This window comes from Oryx dammah, unplaced genomic scaffold (genome assembly GCF_014754425.2).
Source record: "Oryx dammah isolate SB20612 unplaced genomic scaffold, SCBI_Odam_1.1 HiC_scaffold_2, whole genome shotgun sequence".
In the NCBI taxonomy this organism is placed as follows: Eukaryota; Metazoa; Chordata; class Mammalia; order Artiodactyla; family Bovidae; genus Oryx; species Oryx dammah.
Genome location: NW_024070186.1, coordinates 87,732,651 through 87,753,944, shown reverse-complemented (window position 1 = coordinate 87,753,944; position 21,294 = coordinate 87,732,651). Strand labels below are relative to the sequence as shown.

At 45.6% G+C, this 21,294-nt stretch overlaps 1 protein-coding gene across 2 annotated transcripts in view; it reads left to right on the top strand.

Annotated features, from left to right (window-relative positions):
- LOC120870552 (kalirin) overlaps positions 1–21,294 on the top strand; it is a 522,430-nt gene that overhangs the window by 485,761 nt on the left and 15,375 nt on the right. For both annotated transcript variants that reach the window (XM_040250305.1, XM_040250297.1), the window contains exons 29-33: positions 3,467–3,578; positions 5,380–5,570; positions 6,000–6,101; positions 7,421–7,563; positions 10,844–10,946. In XM_040250305.1, coding sequence (XP_040106239.1) covers positions 3,467–3,578; positions 5,380–5,570; positions 6,000–6,101; positions 7,421–7,563; positions 10,844–10,946 — 651 coding nt within the window. The remainder of the gene's footprint in view (positions 1–3,466; positions 3,579–5,379; positions 5,571–5,999; positions 6,102–7,420; positions 7,564–10,843; positions 10,947–21,294) is intronic.

The following is a 21,294-nucleotide window of genomic DNA, read 5'->3' as shown; positions in this document are numbered from 1 at the left end:
GCTGTCCAAGGGACTCTCCAGAGTCTTCCCCAACACCACAGTTCAAAACCATCAATTCTTTGGTGCTCAGCTTTCTTTATAGTCCAACGCACACATCCATACATGACTAGTGGAAAAACCATAGCTTTGACTAGACGGACCTTGTTTGGCAAAGTAATGTCTCTGCTCTTTAATCACAAGAACTTGAGGTCCTTTGCCTTTGACTGTCAGATAGTGTCTAGTTTTATGGTTACTTACAGGAGTTTCTCCTTACCCCAGAGGTGGGGAACAATCTTCTATCTTGGATTCTGACAAAACATTTGAGTAAGCATGAATGGGCAGTTGGATGGAGCAGGGTTATAGATTTAAATGAAAAGTACTGGAATGTTGGGCTTCCTTGGTGGCTCGGCGGTAAAGAGTCTGCCTGTCAATGTAGGAAACCCAGGTTTGATCCCTAGGTGGAGAAGATCCCCTGGAGGAAGAAATGACAACCCACTCCATTATTCTTGCCTGGGAAATCCCATGGACAGAGGAACCTGGCGGGCTACAGTCCATGGGGTCACAAAAGAGTCAGAGACGACTTAGCAACTAAATAGCAACAATAACAACTGTATATAATTATCCTCTCCTTTCCTAGCCCACATGATGTATGGCTCTTCTAAATGATTATTATTATGCAAGAAGATTTGTGTGTGTGTGTGTGTGGTTTTCAAACTTAAGTGTTTCCAAAGCCTTTCAGGAATTGGTGGGGTTGTGAATTTTTAAAAAATAAAATAAAACTGACTCACCCATCCACACTGCCAGGGTCTCCAGTCAATTAGGCCCCAGTTCTCAGAGAAATACAGGTTTTCACCCCTCCCTGTTAATCCCCAAGGCTGAAGTTCCTAGGATGAATTTTGTGCCTTGGGCAAGGGAGAGATGTGGAGGATGGATAGGCTGCCCTGTGTTTTGCTTTAGGCAGATGGAAGGGTGGGCTCTGGGCTTTCACTCTGTGATTAGCTGTTTTAGAAAGAGAGGACTATGCAGGTAACTGAGAAAGAAGACAGTAAAGTAGGGGGAATTGGTTGTAGACATGTTTTAAAGTTATTTGGGGAAGAAAAGACTTAGTAAGATAATTTTGACCTCTTTCAAATGTGCTTGTAGCCGAATGCTTGCTGAGTAAAAGAAAAATAGTTTGCTGAGCTTTTACTATAAATAAATAATATGGGATTTATTTTCTCATTAAAGCCAGCTTTATTCCAAGTAAACTGATATTTAATTATCAGTATCCTCTGGAGTTTCTCCCTTTAGGTGTTGCATAAAAGTGAAGGTCAGAGTGTTCAATATTCTCTGTGTAAATCTGCTACAGCTGTCCTTTTCAGTCTAAATTAAATGTGGAGCTTTCTCTGTTTCATAAACTATAGCAGAGATCTGAGGAGAACTCATTGGTTTTGCTGGTTGGTTGGTGGACATGCCAAATTGCTTTGGGAGGTTAAAATAATTGGTGTTTTCTGTTACAAACTGTAGCACATTTCTTATTTCTCTCATGTTTCTGCCTAGAGATTCCTTTGATGATGTATGAGAGCAGGTTGGAGGGTTAAAATTAGGTAAGGGAAGAGAACTTAAGGCTGGCAGAAGTAAATGCAGCTTTCTGAACAATGATGCTGTTACGCTGACTGGAACCAAAGCCAGAGCTGAGGCGTGATCTTGTCTGCCTCCCAAGCTCTGCTCTAGGCGGTCTATCTCTTCTTTGGACACTCAGAGCTCCCTTCTTCATGTGGGATGTATCAAAGATAACACAAAGGCCTGGATTTTCCCATCAGATGATCACTAATCAGATATCTTACTCTACTAATAATTTCAAAGGTACAGATAATCCAAGACAGATATAAAACACAGAAGTCCAGGACCACCAAAAGTTCTAAGACCTTTCTTACAACATCAGGATATGCTGTGATCTTGATTAGCATGCAAAGTTTCTAAATAATGTATGTTGCATCCTATCACTTACCCTGAAGAGAGCCATTTCATCATGAATTGTAATCACTTTTTACTTAGTTGTGTAACTTATGTGATACTTTCCAGGGAGCCATTGATTGTAGGTTTGTTTACCATAAGAAATCATAGAAAGGCCAGACAGACCCTACTGAAAGCACACCGTAAATAAGGAACCTCCCGCTAGCAGGTACCATTAATTTGCCAGGAGGTCTGTCATTGATATGTTTATATGGTTTGGTCTTGTCAACTTTCTTTCTTTCCTGGAAGTGCATCCCCACCCATCCACCCATTCCCTGCCTTCCCCCTCCCCAGAAAGAGAAAGTATGGTTTGTAGATCTGTTGCTTAACTTCTTCCTTTCCAGTGTCAAAGTGAGCAAGATATGATAACCCTGATAGGAAAAGCGAAAGCCAGCATCCCTCTGGTTTGAGTGAAATCACTTCGAATGGTCTTTATGGTTACTAAGATAGTTGGAGATTATCTTTTCTCCATCAACCAGATATTATATATCTTTTATGGAAAGGGTATAAAGACCTAGTCTCCAATGGAGACGTTAAAGAGAGAGCATGGTCCAGGAGGACGGGGGAAGGCAGTTTTGCCTGGTGGATGGAGTACTGGATTTAGATTCAAGAAATCTGGATTCAAGCCTCTACATGGCCTCCAGTGAGTTCTATAACCTGGACAAAACCCATGTCCCTCTTGAGCACAGTGTCCTCATTTGACAATCCAGGGACCAGTCCATGATCCTATCTGTTGGCCCTGGGCTGACTTCTAATACATATAATCTAAAAATCTCTTAGGACTCTGAAAAGCTATAAACCTATGGTTTCCACAATCCCTAGTTGTTCCCAGCGTGGAAGAAGCCATTCAGGCGGTAGAGATGTGTCAGTGACAGTGGTGCTGGAAGTTGGCATGCTGACGGACGAGTGCTGTGTCCTCTCTGTGATCGCATAGTACCGCACCTCTGTTTGTATCTTTTGCCAGGGGTATTCCCTGACCTCCAGGTTAGTTGAGTGATAGAGAATACCCGAGTTGCTCACTTCTAGTGCCAGCCATTTGGGAGTTGGGTTGAGTTAGTTGGATTAGATTGAGCTGAGGAAGCTCAGTCTGGGAAAAGCATGGTGGTTGAATTCTTTGGTGATAACCTCTCCACCCCAGAAGGGTTTCTAGAGGGGACCATTACGGACAATGAAGCTAGCTTCCCTGGTGGCTCAGACAGTAAAGAATCTGCGTGCAATGTGGGAGACCTGTGTTCAATCCCTGGGTTGGGAAGATCCCCTGGAGGAGGACGTGGCAACCCACTCTAGTATCCTTGCCTGGAGAATCCCCATGGACAGAGGAGCATGATGGGCTACAGTCCATGGGGTCACAAGGAGTTGGACAGAACTGAGTGACTAAGCACAGCACATAATTCCTTGAGGAACTGGTATATAATTGCCTTGAGGGGTTAGCTAGTGGGAGGCTGGGGAAGCTGGGGGAAACTGTTCTAACTGTATCTGGACATTTTCACAGGAACTTTTAACTTGCTGTGAAGAAGGAAAAGGGGAGCTCAAGGAAGGCCTGGAGGTCATGCTTAGTGTCCCAAAGAGAGCCAACGATGCCATGCACGTCAGCATGCTGGAAGGTAGCTGTGCGCTCAGCCTCCCGGGGAGCCTCCTTTCCTAAAGCTATGGAACTGGCATCATGGGGGGGGAAGTGGTGTGAAGTCAGAGGGCCAGGCTGGAAGAGAAGAGAAATGGCAAGTTGTTCCATAGGTCCTGGGGAAGTGTGAGAGGAGATCCGCAGGGGCCAGCTCAGCTATCACCTGCCTCCAGGTAGCCCCAGGCCTGTGTCGCATTAGCTACGTGGGCAACTTGCTGCCTGAGAGGCAGAGCAGGACGAGCCACCCTCATCCTTACTGTAAAGGTGTGAAAACCCTGACCCAGAGCAGCCCTGTTCATCTGCATAGCGTCTGCATCACACTTGCCATCGTAACAAGCAGAAATCCTGCGCGCATGCGCGCACACACACACACACATCTTTAGCCTTGTCCTTCTCTCTTTTTTATTCTTTTAAAACACATATAACATGAAGTTTACTACCTTAACCATTTTTAAGTGTGCAGTTCAGTGGCGTTAAGCACATGCGTGTCAGTGTGCAACTACCCTCAGCCACTCGTAGCAGGTGAGTCAAGTCCAGCCAGATAAAACTGATGGGACTTTGTCAAAGCTCCTTCAGTCCGCTGGAGCCATGTTCTAGGGACCCAGAAACCTGGCAGAGTGAGACAATAAAGCACTCCCAACACCGAAAACCCAGCAGATGAGGGCAGAGCAGCCATGGCCAAAACTATTAGATGAGTTAATATTCCATATCCGCACCTGGGCTGGCAAACAGGTGAGATAAGGAAGGCAAGTCTTCTTTGTTGTACATAGTAACCCTGTGGGGGTATTCCTCTCTTTGAGACCACTTTTCCTTCCCTGCCCCTTACCCCAACACTGCCAAAGACTTGGTCTGGTTTCAGTGCATCCTGGCCACCCTTAACACAGGAAGGCCACTTCTTCATGCAGAGGAGCCATGATTGCCTTCTCCAGACTGAGCCCTGACTATCTGAATCTATTCCTGGTGTCTCGCCTTCTCCACCTCCTACTCTTCTGTTCACACCTGCTCCCCACCCCCTCCCCTGCATGTCTGCCTCTCTGAGCACCTTCTCCTCCAGCCTGTCCCTGACCTGTATTCTGGATCCAGGCCCTTCAGGTATGCTCTATGGACCAGCAGCAGCAGCACCTGAGAACTTGTTTAAAAGTGCAAATTCATGGGCTCCACCCCACTCCTACTGAATCCCAGTCTTTTAGGGATTGAATAATGGGCAGATATATGTGTTTTCATAATCAATTTAGGTGATTCTTATACACAATAAAGTTTCAGAACCTCTGTTAAAATGATACGAATATTAATTGCTGAAGGCTTGTGCACCGCATAGTACAGGAGCTATCAAAGGGAAGAGTCCTAGGAATGGAGTGTAAGAAATGAAGTGACAACGAATGGAGTGGAGTTGGGGGCACTCAGGCAGGCAGTGTGTGTCGTCAGCCCCATTCTGAGCTCCAGGCCAGCGAGAGCGGGGGCTGTGCAGGGAGAAGGAGAGATGGCGTTTGCCCTTGCAGGCGGACCCTGGCTGGCAGAGGGTTGGGGGAGACTGCTCTGGAGCTCTGCAGGAGATTCCCCTGATATTGGTTCGGTAGAGGAGACCTGGGGCAGAAAAGGGGTCTGATCCCAGTGCCATAGAGCTGTCCCCTGAGGTGTGCAGGAGCCATAGGAATCAGCCTGAGAGAAAAGTGCTGTGGGAGCCGAGGGATCACTCTCAGGAACCCTGCCTCCAAGAGGGGACCAGAGCAAGGTGCCCACATGTGGTGGAGAAACCACACAGACTGGAAACGGGTGTTTTTCAGGGTTCGACGAGAACCTGGACGTGCAGGGAGAGCTGATTTTACAAGATGCCTTTCAAGTGTGGGACCCCAAGTCGCTGATCCGGAAGGGGCGGGAGCGACACCTATTCCTCTTTGAGATCTCCTTGGTTTTCAGCAAGGAGATCAAAGACTCTTCAGGACACACGAAATATGTTTACAAGAACAAGCTACTGGTAGGTGGGGCAGGTGGGGTCAGACGAGACTCCCCATTTGCTAGCTCCCTTGGGCAGGAAGGGATCTTGAACACTCTGCTCGTCTCTCCCCTGGTGCCACACCAACACCATCCTGGACAAGTGAAAGGCATCCTAGTTGGAAAATGCCCCCTCAGCCCACTTCTGCATCTTAGAGTTCACCTTTCTTCTTCCTGTTGGCTTGGGCGCCTCCCTCTTCACCCACCCTCCCTGCTACCTGCTCATCAGGCACGTGCCTATAGGTCCTTCCATCCTGGGTAGAAGAACAGAACATCTGGTCTGTTTAAGTTTGATTGACAGAGCCCCTCCCTCGGTCCTCTCCTCTCTGTTGCCTTTCCCTTCCCACCCCAGCCCTAAGTCTCCCCACCGCCCTCCCCTTCCCCGCCTCTCACAGGCATTTCCTGTCTACAGACCTCAGAGCTGGGTGTGACCGAACACGTAGAGGGCGATCCCTGCAAATTCGCCTTGTGGTCTGGGCGCACCCCATCCTCAGACAATAAAACAGTGCTGAAAGTAAGTATTGCTCTCTGCTGGGCACAAGACCGGGGTTGGGGGTAACCAAAGTGGGCTTAGAGGGATGTGGGCAGGATATGCCTAAAAGCTGGGGCCTCTGGGCTTCCCTCAAGAGGGCAGCCCCACATGGGTGTTCAGACACAAATTCTATCATGAAAGTAGCCTGAAGCCTCAAAGACTACTGGTCTGTAAGTCCAGGCACTTGTTGGAGCATGGAGGGAAGAAGGCAGGGAATGGCCTTAGTGGGGTCCACTTAAATATGTTCTGCCCATGTGGCCACCTCAAGAGGCAAGGATGCCAACTGACCTTTGGCAAAAGTCACCTTGTTTGCTCTGCATTCATTCAACATTTCTTTCCTGAACACCTTCCGCATATAAGGTATTCTGCTCAGTGGAGGCTGACTGTGTGTGAGATATAGACCGTTACATTCTGGAAACTCTGGTGAATCATACAAGCGAGCATGGGAACTAGGCCGATTGAGAGGAGTGTTGAGAAGGGTCCTTATGGAGTCCCCTCAGCTCCCCAGAGTACACATAACCAGGGGGCTGAGTCAGCACTTGTGGCCATGCTGGTGAAACTGAGGACAGATCCTGCACGTGGCGCACCTGTCAGCTGTGTGCTTCTCAGGGCAGTGCCCATCACCAAGGAAGAGATGGGCCAGCCCTGACCAAGCTTCACACTTGATCACTCTGAACTGTCAGCATAGCTGCTGCCCAGCATGAGGAAGAAGCACCTGAACAGACTTCCATGAAGACGAATGGGATATCCGTGGAGTGATAGCAGTGCCTTCAATTAACAGGTTTACTAGGCTAAAAACCTGGGACTGACTCAGTCACTACAAGCCTATGTAGTCATATGGGTGTTGGACTTATACCCAGGTTAGATATAAGTATATCCAATTTAGACCAGTATATCCAGGTCTATGTATCCATTTGGTAAATGGCTGCTGCCTCCAAACACCCCCCTGTTGCCCCTCCTGTATTCTCCAGACCTCCCCAGAATCCAGTAACTGAAGTGTTAATCCTTGGTCCAGCAGGGGCAGATATCACTGTTCGTCAGTGCCTCCAAAGTTATTAAATATTTTGAAAATGACCCTGTAGAAGTTTGCACTGAGGCTTGAGGTCAGAGCCCTGTTCAAGGAGTTGGAAAAGCATGTCCGTGGGATTGAAGTCACAAGTATAAAACCAGAGAAATAAACCCTTCCAACATTTGGTATCCTTGACCAATGATGGATTAAGCCTGCAAGAGAAGGGTTGAGAACTGTTTCAGTGGATTGAAGGGAAATGAGGTTCTTACTGTCTCTCCCTGTGGCACTCCAGGCCTCCAACATAGAAACCAAGCAGGAGTGGATCAAGAACATTCGAGAGGTGATTCAAGAAAGGATCATTCACCTGAAAGGAGCTTTGAAGGAGCCAATTCAGCTCCCCAAAACACCAGCCAAGCAGAGGAACAATAGTAAGAGGTAACCAGGGTCTCTGCCCCTAGCACAGCCTCACAGGCTTCAGGGAGTGGGGGTGGGGTGAACCTTTGCTTCTGTGGGGGTGGTGCACCCCTCTCTGTGACACCACACTGAATGCTACCTAAGAGGAGTCACCACCTTTTAAGCACCTCACCCATCACTGTCAATTATACTCAGCAGAGCTTCAGTGAGCACCTGAGTGTGTTGGGTGCCCTAGGAATATAAAAGGGAGTCCATTCCCTCAAGAACCATCTGACAGGCATGTCTCACACATGGGATGAATTAAGCAAGAAGAGCCAGGCCCACCAGTAGGGACAGGAAACGCTGCAGGCCTCAGAGAGAGAGGACTTGTGATAGGCACTATAGTGAAGTGTATGGGGAAGGCTCTGAGAGGGAGGTGGCTGAGGGGAGGGCTCTCTGGACGGGCTAGACAGCCGAAGGACTGTGATGGCAGGGGCAAGGCGTCACTGCAGCTCTTACTCTACACCCCAGCCCTGCCAAGCCCTCACCTTCTTTCATTTGAGGCAAGCGTTGTGATTGGGCAGAAGATGACTTATTTTTTTAATATCTTCAACTCTCTGGGTCCTTCTGAATCCCAGTTTTCCCTATACCAGTGGGTGACTGCTTAAGTCTCAAGTCTCCTTGTGACAGTCACCTTCAGTGACTCTTTGCAGGGCACTTTAAAAGAAAGCATAGAAAAACTTCATGTCAATTTTGGAAAACTTGAAAGCAAAAAACTAAAGCCAGAGTTCTGGAGGTTATGGATGTTGGTGGTAACAGGCTGTCCTCTCCTATTCATGAATGGAATAAATTCAGAAGATTTAGTTGACCCTTTGGTACCAGCCAGCATATACAAGCCAGGGAGCCACCAAGAGAGGTGGTGTCAGAAGAAGGGTGTGGCTAAGGTAGAGAGAGATTCCTCCAGGGGCAGGAGCCCCAGAACATGCATGGCCAGGGTAAGGCCCCTTCTAGGTGCTGAAAGAACAGTTATGACTGTGGTTGCTGCTGCTAAGTCACTTCAATCGTGTCCGACTCTGTGCGACCCCATAGACGGCAGCCCACCAGGCTCCCCCGTCCCTGGGATTCTCCAGGCAAGAACACTGGAGTGGTTCTCCATTTCCTTCTCCAATGCATGAAAGTGAAAAGTGAAAGTGAAGTCGCTCAGTCGTGTCTGACCCTCAGCAACCCCATGGACTGCAGCCTACCAGGCTCTTCCATCCATGGGATTTTCCAGCCAAGAGTACTGGAGTGGGGGGCCATTGCCTTCTCCGATGACTGTGGTGGGGAGGGGTTATTTTGATTTCAGTTACCTGTGTCAGGGTAAGGGACACAATTAGTTTAGTACTAGAGACAGATCCTTCTGTAGCAAGTCTTTACTTCAATAAAAAAGAGAGAATGAAAAACAGTTATAAGGAACGGAAGGTCCTTGATGGGAAAGGATATTCAGGTGAGGCTGTCCAGGGAAAGAGCCCCTTTCTCCTCTAGCAGGAGAACTGGAGCATTTCTAGGACATGGGCTAGACATACCTTGGAAATGCCTGATGCCTTTCCTTGGTCGTTGTCAGGTGATGAGAGAGAGAAACCTTGGCGGACTCTGCAGAGAACAGCCAGGCATTGTGTTAGTTCATTAGCTTGGCTCCCTATACACGGGGGCAGAGTTTACAGAGGAATGGGTTGGCTTGGGGAATACTACCTACCCTCCTGGCTAGGCTCCTCACCTCCCCCAGAACTAGCTTCATCTGGAGTGGACCAGAAGGTACTGCAATGGGCCAGAATGGCAGGAAGCAGAAAGTACAGCCAGCTCGGAACTATCTGCAAATGATGGGGAGCAGTGTTCCAGATATCTAAAATAACAGATGATCTAAATGTCCTTTATTTTGGGTTTTGAAACGCATCACATAATTTTTTTTACAGCAGATTTTCCTTCCTACGAACGTGTGGCTTATATTATTAAAATAAGTTGGCATTTCCCAAGCCCACAAGTGGTGGTGAGAAAACAGTTGACTTAGAATCATTCTGAGTGGGAGAAACTTTTTATGATTAGCACTCTCTGTGTGTGTACAGATGCATCACATGTATGGACACACGCACACACAGGTCCATGTACTCCCACACCGTAGATTGTAATTGTGTAGACTCTGATGAGACAGCTTCAGTGAACGTTGCCCATGGAGTAACACTCTCAGGCAGTGAGTTCTCATTTCCCCTAAGGCCATATTTTTCTAAAGTAGTAGCAGGGGTATGACTTTCACACAGACCCCCATAGGAAGTGCTGTCATTTCCTGTGCTGATTTATCCAACCCTTGGCCCACACCTCCAGTTTTCCCTGACATTGACCCTTTGGCTTTCACCAGTTGCCCGATATCTAATCCCCCTTAGCCCAGCCTTTGTGTTCAGTATGGGATTGGGACCCAGTTGTAAAGCAGCAGAGTTGAGGGAGCATGTGAATGAAATAGCTGTATGGTCCAGGGGCCTAGGAAGGGGTCCAAAGGCCAGGAGTACACTTGGGAGACTGTCCTGTGAGACCCTCAGGAGCACAGCTGGCTCCAGAGCTGCTGCGAAATCTGTGACTGTCCTCTTATCTTTGAGAAGATGCCTTGGATTTCTATGTTAATAAGAAGTCATCATAAATAAGCATGCGATCAGTAAGACTCACCAAAATGAAGGCAATAAACTCTTCCCCCAGACACAGGAGTTGAGGGTCCAACATAAGGACCTTCCCAAGGATCATCTCCCCTGGAAAAAATATCCCACCCAATTTTCTTGAGCAAGAGAAGCACAGGTCAAAAAAATTCTTCTCAGTTCTGTTCTCTTTATAAGCCAGCTATAAACCACCCCCATCCTGTTATAGCATGCACAAAATCTCTCTGAATGCCCTGAACTCTGGGATTGTTGCAGATGACCCAGAGAGTTGGAGAGGATGTGCTTCTTCCTACTGCACTAAGCAGGTGCTAAGCAGGACGTGCTTCTTCCTACTGCCTATTATAGACCCATTCCTAGTGAAAATAAATAGCTGCCCTCTCTGTACCATGGGCCAGAAGAGTTACAGAGAGTCATTTTGTGTTCAGTTATCAACATAGTGATTATGTATTTGCTAAGAGCAAGAAGTGACATCATTGAAAAGCCCATGGGACTGCTTCCTTTAGTGGGATAATTTTAGACAAATCCCTGCTAAAAAGTGCTAAGGCTCTGCTCTGCCAGACCAGCTGGAAATCCTTGTGTGCTCTAAACCCACAGTTGTTCCCCCCACCCCCACCCCTGCTGTTTTTCTCTTCTTCCTGCAGGGATGGAGTGGAGGATGTTGACAGCCAGGGGGATGGGAGCAGCCAGCCAGACACCATCTCCATTGCCTCTAGGACCTCCCAGAACACAGCGGACAGTGACAAGGTAGGCCAGTGCCCCAACCTTCCTCCCCAAGACTTCCTACTGGCTTAACCACTCCTGGAGGGCCACCCACGGGGGAATGTCTCCCACAGTGGAGCCTGACCTCAGTAGCCAGTGGCCTTTGTGGCGGCCAGAGGGGAAAGAGCTGGAGGGCTGGAGGAGACATGCTACAGCGTGGAGATTTTGTCTGAGGGGACAGAAGATTGAGGGGCCAGCCAGCCCTCTCATGCCATCAAAGCTTAGCAGCACTGGTGAGAGTAAAGAGCGAGTCTGGGTTTCCTCTCCTGAGATGCCCCAGTGGTACTTATTAGGCTGTGCTTTCTGGGAGGCTGGAACTCAAGAAGCTGAGACTGGGATAGTTTCCAGAGACCTTAGTGGCTGTGACTGGCTCATCCCGAAGTTAGACCAAGACCAGTGACTTTGGAAATGGCCACAGAGATGCCTCCTGTCCGAAGGTGCTCTGGTGAAAATGATGCCCTTCTCTGGCCAGAGTACTGGGGTTCAGTTCCTGAGGGGCAGAGGACCAGGAAGTGATGTTTGAAGCAATGTAGAGGGATGTAGTTGTCTCAGGAGAAAACCTGGTCACTTGCTCTCTTGCATTTTGGAGCAAGTGAGTAAAAGGAGCTCTGATGACGAGCCAAAGAAAGGAGAATGTAGCAGAGACTCGGAGTGTTTGCTCAAGCCACGGGAGGAGTTCAGCGGTCTGAATGTGCATCAGGAGCAGGGGAAGGTTCTGTCTCTACCCTCCTCTCATCTGTTTACCTCAGGGTCAGAAGACTATGACATGATCCTTTTCTGAATACTAGGGATTTTATTAATAAAGGTAGGGGTTTTCAAAGGTCAGTTGACCCTAGTTTCTAGACTGAGTATTTTGGCCTTAGTCCTCCAGCCTCAGGCAACATGCTGTTTCTTGACTTCATTTTAGTTTTCTAATTTAGGGAATTTTTTTTTTTTAAGATAATCTGCATTTATTAGGATTTTTCCAAATTTTTTTTTCTTACTGGAAACTTCCAAAGATCATGGTGCAAAATCATTCTCTAGACTAGTGTTCAAGGACATGCAGGGTAATCAATTCTATTTGACATCCTGCTTTCATTTTTGACTATCGGAGTAGATGGGAAATCGGATTTTTCTACTTGTTAAACATACACAGAAAACTATTTCTGTACTTCCTTTCTCCTCTGATTGGTTGTTTAGAAATATAACCTAGAGTATCCTATGAATGAAAGTGTTTCTTTTTAAGCAGTCAGTGGGTGGTAAGTGAAGCTCATGTTTCCCAAGTTCAGCCGCAGCAGCCTATCAGTTCCATGGTGGTTGTCCGGGGGATGCTTCCCTTCCGGCTGCTACTTTGTCTTCCCCATGGCCGTTAGACACCTCGGCCAGAGACAGTTGTCTTAGGAAGCCTCCACTCCAGCCTCTCCTTGTCTTCTAGCAGGGTGATTGCAGTTAGAGCAGACCACTTCTGACAGCAGCCATTTATTAATGAGGAACCCTGGTACTTACACGTTATTCACAGGTAAGGAAACTGATGCCAGAAAGTCTAAGTGACTCACCTAAGAAAACCCTAGCAGCAAGTAGAAAAGCAGAAACAAGAACCCATGTCTCCCTGATTCACTGTCATATTTTCCCCTCACTCTCAAAGTCAAAGCTTTGAGCTCCCAGTGCTAAGATGAACTCAGCTCGTAGGGCCTTCTGCACATTTCGCAAAACTTCCAGTCACATACTCATGAAAAAGCACCCACCACGTGCCAAGCTCTGTTCTGGATACTGTAGAGACATGTGGACTCTTTGTTGAGTGTGACTCCTTATTTGTGTAATTTTCGTTTCATGTATGTCTCTATAGCCAGGCTCTTAAGCCCTGATGAGGGTCGGGGTGATGTCTGTCTGTTTCACGGCTGTCCCTTCAGCACATAGCACACAGGGGTGCTCAGGAAGTCCTTGGGGATGAACAGAGCAGGCGGGGAACTCTAGAATGAAGAAGCAGCTAAAACAGGTGGTCTGAAAGCAGCCAAACATACAAATAGTGTATTTATAAATACGCTAAAGAAACCTAGAAGTTTCCTTACTACAAGCAAAAAGCTTTGATCAGCTGGAGGACTGGTCAGTTCCCAATTACCTTCTCAGCCTTTGGGAAATATGAGCAGTAGGTTGGAAGATGAAGAGAGATTCTGTGTTCCAACACGAAACCTGGAAAATCACTTAGAAACAGTTAAATAAAGGGAAGGCCTGTCTGTGACCATGCACCGTAATTAGAATGTTCTTACTCTTCTAACACTAAGCAGTGAGAATGGGACAGCCATGTGTCCCCTTGACCTGCACTGCCCTTCATCAGAGAAACTATTTATTGGTATCTTTGAATTTACAGATGTTATCAACAGTGTTAAATTTTCCCCCTAACTATACCACAAGACCTGGAAACTAGTCTTCATTGGTTTCCAAGGAGTCAGCTGAATAGACTCTGAAGAAGAGAAAGAGAAAACGGGCTAATTCAGGTAGGCTGAGTCATATTTAGCAGGAGGGCAGACAAGGTGACTGTGGGGAAGGGATGGGGCAGAGATACCTCACAGAGATCAGGGTTATTTTAACAGTGAGTTTCTAGAAAAGCTCCAGTCTTTTTCTTCTAATCCAGAGGAATGAGAATAGTAGAACTGTGGGCTGGATAGATGGTAAACAGAACCATCAAAGGGCCAGGACGGATGGCCTTCAGGAACTGTGGGACCCTAAGACACTCTGCAATCACTTTATGTGTCCTTTGTGTGTTGGGTAGGGTGGAAGGAGTTTGGACACACCTGGTTTCAAATTCCAACTCTGGCACTTGCCCTTTGTGAGTTGCATGAGTTATTGCACCTTAATCTCCCAATCTATAAAACAAAGATAATACCCATCTCACTGAGTCTTTGGGAAGGTTAAGTAAAATATATTTAGTTGTTACCTATTAGACACTCAGTAAAGGTTAACTATCTTTATTAGAAAGGAAACAGAAATCCAGATACTGCGAATGAGAGTACTTGATTATTTAGCATATTAAAACTCTTTGGAAGTTCTTGAATAGAGTTCTGCCCTCCAGGTCCATGGTTCATTAAATGTCAAAAAGTTTTTTCTATATTAGACCTAAAGGGACGTAGCTTCAGTTTGCTTGTCTATAAATAGAACAACTTTACTGCACTTTCCATTTGCTAGGCCTTAGAATCTAAAATGTAGCTATTTGTTGTTAGCATTGGCTCTTGGTTTATTTTGTTATCTAATGGGTTATAATCCATTATTCTCAGGTATTTCATTTTAACCCTCAAATTGTATCACCTTTGGCCAGTGGTAACCCCTAAAGCTTTATTTAAAGACAGTTGACTTGTCTTTTCTATTAATCTCCTTTTTTAGAAGTTCTCAGTTTCTCCAGCTATTCTTTGTATTAATACATTTTCAGACCTTTCCATATCCTGGTTGCCTTCCTCGGATTTACTCTAGTATATAATGATCTATATAAAATGGGGCCTCCAGAGTGACATAGTACATTAGATGTGAACTAACCGATGCAAATTCAGCTTCTTGTTCTAGAGCGACTATGCTTGCCCTCCTCCCTAAGATGTTTTACCCTGTATAGTAGGATGTACAGTGCTGACTCATGGAATCTCCTTGCCTGTTTTTGTGGCCCACTCTTAGTTGGGCAGGTGACTTAGTAACCTGAGTGTTGGACTATTTAATATCTATTAGATGTTCTCTTGTTTAACTCCATCCATATTCCAGCATGTTTTGAATATAGAATTATTCTGACCAGTGTATCAGATGCATTCCCCAGCATTATTGGCTAAACATACTTTTTGTGACTTCATCCACATTCTGACTATAAAGACAAGATTGAGAACAGAAGACCAGCAAGAGCCCAACACCTGGCCCTTCCGCATTTCCCACTCGGGTTTTGAAACTTGGGTCTATCCTTGTCTGACTCTTCTTTTTAGGAAAGGGAATGTCCCCATTTTCCTCTATAACAGAGAAGCTGGAATTGCTTGTGGTATGTCCTCCCTTGATGAGGAATCACTCTAGTATTCTTAATTCTGCATTAAATTCTGACAGAGCTAACATGGGTGCCTCAGTAAATGATATGAATAGCTTTCCCCAAAGTTGTTTTTGTTCAGCTCTCAAATGGGTCTGCGTAATTAGGTTCCACTTTATCCTTGTCTTGTGTAAAAGTGTCATTTCCCTGAAGGCAAATGGATGTCCTTCCTTTGTCCATAGAGCTCTGGGTCTAAGCCCCTTCCTATTCTGTCCAGAATATGCTCATGTTACTCTGGACATGACTACAAGACCCTTTTGCTTATACATGTATTAGCTGATGGAGGTTGGCCACCATATTTCAGAGAAATCCAGAATCATAGCATTCTAGTCAAGCAAGGCTGAGTAATAAGGTAGTAGTGAAGAAGTGTCTTGTCATTGAACAAGATGAGTATCTGCCAAATAATTACCAACGAATGGTACAGAAGTAGCCGGCTGGGCAGTGACAGTCTCTAGGCATGTATATGTTGTTTAGACTAGGCATGCCAGAGATGCTCAATAAGTGCTTATTGAATTGAACATTACAAACCCCTCCTAGGAAGGGTGCTCTCCATCCAGAATACGCTGTGAATTTCTAGACATGTTCAGGCTGGCTGGAGACAGGAAATTGGGCTGCAAGTGCTATTCTCTGCAAAAATTATAACAGAAGAATACTGCTGAAACATCCTGGGGCTGACTGTGACTTGAATGAGGGATTTCAAAAACAAGCAAATGTGATCTAAGTTCCAAGGTGGGCTGATAACAACAGTGTGCTGAAGGGAGACAGGGAAATGCCTAGAGAAGCCTGGCGATTTCAGAATACAACCCAGAAGAGTTTAAATTCTCAACTGTCAAATCAGTGTCATGAGTTACGACCAAAACTTTGTTCTGCTATTTGGAGGAAATGTTCTGTTTAGAGACGGCAAGGGCCTGACTAAGGGGACAAAGGATTCCTACAAGGTCATTCACTGCGGTAACACAATACCACTAACAAGGAGCAGGGCAGCCTGGCTGCAGAAGCCTTCTGGGAAATAACTTCTTTACTAAAGAGCCTCACCTGGTTTATCAGACCCTGGTGATCCTGACACATGTACTCTGGGAGCACAGAACAGGCCACTAGGTGCAAGGGCTGTAGTCAGAGAGGGTCTAGCCCCCACGTTGGTATATTGGTGAGGGCCCAGCCCGTGCACTGGCCTATTTCATCTCTCTTCACTCATGCTCTGTTATGCTCTGCTGTGCTCTCCGCTCACGCTCTGCTGCATAGCAGGTGCGGATCTCCATGCTGAGAGGGCAGCAATGAATGAAATAAGCCCTCCTTTGACTTGCTTTCCTATATAGGGAGGAAAGGTAAATAACCAGAAAGAGAAAGAATGGCATTCTAGTCTTCTGCTACTAACAAGAGATTAAAAAAAAAAAAGGCTCCTAGGTTTTTCTTGTAAGAAAAAGTGGACTAATGCTGCAATTGGAAGAACTTGCCTTAAATGTAAGAAGTTAGTTTCCTTGCAGGGATTATTGTTGATAGGGGGAGAGAAAAATGGACTCTCCATATAGGGAAACTTCCCTGGTGGCCCAGTGGCTAAGATTCTGTGCTCTTAAAATGGAGGGGGCCAAGGTTCGATCCCTGGTTGCAGAAGAAGCTCCCACATGCCACAACTGAGAGTTCCCATGCCACAAGTAAAGAAAGATCCCAGCCAAATAAAATAAACTAATATCTTAAAAAATAAATAAATGGGCTCCTAAGTAGAAAAATTCTCCAGAGAGTAAGGCTGGATATAGGGCTTCTTGGGAGGAAGGAGAGCTTACTGGTTCCAGTTCCCTAGAAGCAAAGTCTGAGACCGGGATTCCTGTACATGGAATTTACTGGTGTCCCTTCAAGGAAAGGGGCAGGAAACAGGGCCCATTGTAGAAGGAGCTAAGACAAATGTGCACGTGGCCTCAGCTGGAGTCCAGCTCAGCCTGATCCCTCCTGGAGCTGGAGTGTGAATGGCACCCAAAATCTGCCCTACCTTGAGGCAAAGGGCTGGTCTTTGTGGCAGCTGTGAGCTGTTAGCAGGCAACATGCAAGGAGCTGGGGCATGGCAGCCCCAGCAGGAAAGAGAGTCTGAGTGGGCTGCGAAGGCATCAGCGGCACAGAGGACGAGGATGGCTTGGGGAATCAGGCATGCGTTCAGTCCCTGATTGCTTACAGTGGCAGGACCTTGAATAGGTCACTTAATCATTCCATGCCTCCATCTCCAAATCTGTACAGTGAAGGCAGTGATCTCAGCTTCCTGGGATTTTGAAGGACTAGCCAAGATCCTGTATAAAAGAGGGTGTGAAGCAGAGGAGACTGTCCAGGTGACTGGAGTTTTAAGGGCCTACAGATCACTGGCTTTTGCCACTAAGGATAAAAACCAAATATCTGGAAATGTGGAGACTCAACAGTGTCAAGACTAATAAAAATCCTATCAGTTCACACATTATAATATTTTTCACTTAGCAAATTCTTTTTAAAAAATCAAGATGATGCAATACACCAGCAGGATATAACTTGTTATAAAGGGAATAATGTGTTATGAGCCATATCCCTAGATTTTTTTTGTGTGTATAAATATACAATTTTATGATATATTTGGGTGAATGACCTGTATTTTGTGGCTACTCTTTTAGTTAAATTAAATTAAATTATAAAAGACATACTTTTTAAAACTCCTTTATCTGCGTTAATATAGAAGGTGTAAATAACCCAAAGCAGTAGCTAATAGAGATACTATAAAATACATTACGACATATGAAAGAGAGAGAGAGAATTGGTATTTGAGAGAACACAGAGAGGCCATTGGTGCATTTTCTAGTTGGAGAAAGACCAGACTTTTTGTTTCATATGTTTTTTTTGGTTGATTGGTTGGTTTTGTTTGAATTTTCTTTCAGATATATCTAAATAAGACAGTGTAATATAGGTCTACTAAAAATGTATTCAAAAGAATTTAATGGACAACTCAATGCATACATAAGGAAGTACTTGATCTTAAAAAATAAATGTATGAAATAATAAAAATACAAAAATAAAGTTATTGATCATCATTAAGAAACAAAACAAAAACGCAAACCATCAAGATGGTCCACCCAAGTCTGAGTCTCCAGAATGAGATTGTGACAACGTGTGACATTTAGCCGTGGGGCCTGAGCAGGTAACCCACCTTCTGGAGGTCTAGCCTATTAAATGCACAATGCTAAAAGCTAGAAAGAAAAAATGTAATGGGTCTCCAGGAGAGTCCTCACCACTTCGGTTACTCTGCCCTTTATCTCAGGGCCCTGAACTGTTTCTTTAGAGGGAGAGGTTTGTATTGCCTCCTATCTAGTAACAGAGCATTTTCTAACTCTTAACTAAATACCTTTAAAAGATTTACAGTTGTACTCCTTTGAGGTGGATACATCTGAAACCTAAACTTAGACTTCATAAATGTTACCGATCATCTAGAAAGCAAATAATCTTCATAACCCACCATGGCTGAGAAGCAGTTTGCAGTACACAGGCAGATCACCGAGCACTGAGCCCACAAGTTTCTTGGTTTCCAGTGGTGGTATTGTGCAAATATATGATCCAGAAATAAGGAAATCGCAAAAGGTGATTTGTCAGTAGATTAGATCTCTGTGCGATAGCTATAGGGCTTGCCAGAGGCCAGATATGACTCCAGGTAAGTCTGGAGTTTGAAAACAGACACTCAGGGAAGAATGGAGCCCGAGATATCCTCTCGCCCTCTGTTTCCATCCTGTTTAAAGGGAACAAGGTGATTTGCACAGAATCACAAAGCCTGTTCACGGTAGGCCTCAGATTCAAGCCCAAGTCACTCTCCTCCCTGTTAAATGGAATCAAAAGCATAGTACTTTTGTAGTAACTGATAGTTCAGCTTTTAAAACTTTGTAGCAAAAACAAACGCTATTGTTACTGGCTTCTTTTCCAGCTGCCTCTATACCTCCCTGCCCAGTCCCAGCAAATCTACAGCAACCCAAAGTAAATTACAAAGTGGTTCTTTAAGTTGTCTCCAGACTGCAAAGGAGAAAGATAACTTATCAAGTGTTAATGCCTACCACAGACTGTTTGATACTAAGTACTTGTGACTCATGTAGTGGCCTTGGTGGGAGTGCGATTCTGCCCCAGAGTCTTCAAGCCACTGTAGGCAAATTCCCTTTCGGATTCTGAGAGCTTGGGCAGTAAGCACTGTGGTGAGGCCAATCCCTGCCTCCAAGTGGTGTGGGAGCGTGAGTCTTCAGAACAAGTTCAACCCTGCTGCCATCCACCACAAACTTAAATTCTATTTGTAAAAAGTTTGGTGGAAGCAGAAAGCAAATCTGAGATCAAGCCAAGATGTTAAAGTGGATTAGCTGGCAACAGTCCAAGGCAAACAAGCCTCAAGTGAGTACACTGCCGGTCGGACACACTGGGGAGAAGGGACACAAGACTGGGAGATGGCACAGGTCGAGGGCAGGGCCAGCTTGGAGGCTGGAGGCAGAGAGAAGTGGCAGCTCTCAGGGCGAGGGTTTTACTCGATTGTTCTGCACAGACCTCTTGGCATATCATTCGCCCTTTTTCCTTCTGAGTTAAAAAGTTCTTTTAGTGCAGAACAAGATGACTGAATCTACCTTCTTAAAGCTACTGGTAAGAGGGAAACAGGCTTTGGGAAATATTGTTCTTAAAATGTTGTACTCCTGGATGACTAGGGGATGATGACACTAGGCGTTCTGGTATCTGGAGGCAAGCTCTCCTGGTAGGGGTGAAAGTGAACTCTTAGAAATTTCGAGATATGAACATCCAGAGCCAAAGCAGTGAGATTAGAGTGGATGGGGTGGGTGAACGAGGCTTTGAGGTGGTGGTTGTGCTTTAGCTGAGCTTCCTTTCCCTATTTCTGCTGTGCTGTCACATATGACATGTTTTCTCCCAGAACATGGGAGTCTTGGTAGATAAGTGGATAATACTACCCTTTTTTGTGATCTTGACTGTAGATTGAAAATGCTTGTGTGGGTTTTACCTTCCTGGAAGCTTAGCTTCACTGCCATACTGCTAATGGCTACTGCCCCTCTATCTGTCATGACTAGTGGGATATAGTGGACGCAGGATGGCCATAGGAAGATCTACGCTTCTGTGGCATTGGGGTGAGATGATATGATCCTACTGCCAGAAAGCAGAGCCTTGTCAAGAGAAACAAGATTGCCTGTCCTCTGTGGTGGCCTGCCACTGGGAAAAAACCCCCAAGGATGGAACTTTGGCCCAGGGCAGCAAATAGCAAATGCCTGCTGAGAGGCGCAGCCTACTTCTGCCCTGATAGCACTTCCTATTGAGAGACGTGCTGGAAGATGCAGATCTGTAAAGACTAGACCCATTCCATGTGTCCGCTCCCTAGTTTCCACCAGACCCTTCCTTCTCCTAATCAGTCTTTCTGATCTGTTGCCATATGCCACTCGGATCTGGCCCTGGTTGTGTTGGAGTAGTCACTGCCTTGTTCAGAGTTGGTAGTCAAGTTTTCAGCCTCCCCGTATTAGAGTTGAGTTTTTTAAGTTCAGAATGTTCATCTCCAGTCATTGTTATTATTATCATCATTAATGGTCTAATTGGTTCTCCTTGAAGCTGCAAATTGCAGCGAAGTTCAGAAGAGCAGTTCTAAATCTGCATGGCCCCAGCTGATGCTGGTTACGGGGTGTTTACTGAGTGCCCCCATCTGCATTGCTCTGTCGTATGCAAGGGGTTGTACTCCACTCTGACATTTATGAAGAAAAAAACAGACTCTGTGTCTCCTGCTAGCTGGTTTCCTTTCAGTTGCAGAAATGGGATGTAGAACGTTTCATTCAAGACTCTGCTGTTAGTCACTTACACACAGATGATAGTCTGACTTGGTGAGCACTAGAGGATGTTAAAAGTTCACTACCTTTTCATTTCCTCATTACCTTGATGCGTGCTATCTGTTAATCTCATTGATTAACTTATCAAGCATTTATTGAGCTCCTGCTGTTTGGTAGGTGCTATTCTAGACGAAGAGGTTATGGCAGTGAACAAAACAGACAAAGCACCTAGGTGGCCTGCTTAAACCTTTCTCTTTTGTGTTGTTGTGAACCTAAATATACTCAAATTGGAGATATTTGGAATGCACTGCAACTTACATCTATTTTTTGTGTGTGTATCTGTGATTGACACTATTTCAGCTTTTATTTTAAAAGAATTCAGCAAATCTTTTAAAAAGATAACATGTGAGTTCTTGGAGGTAGTCCCCCAGTTTTTAACTTCTTGATTCATAATGATTTCAAACCAGAATGTTAGAATTTCCACCACGATCACCTTTGAGTTGTAGTT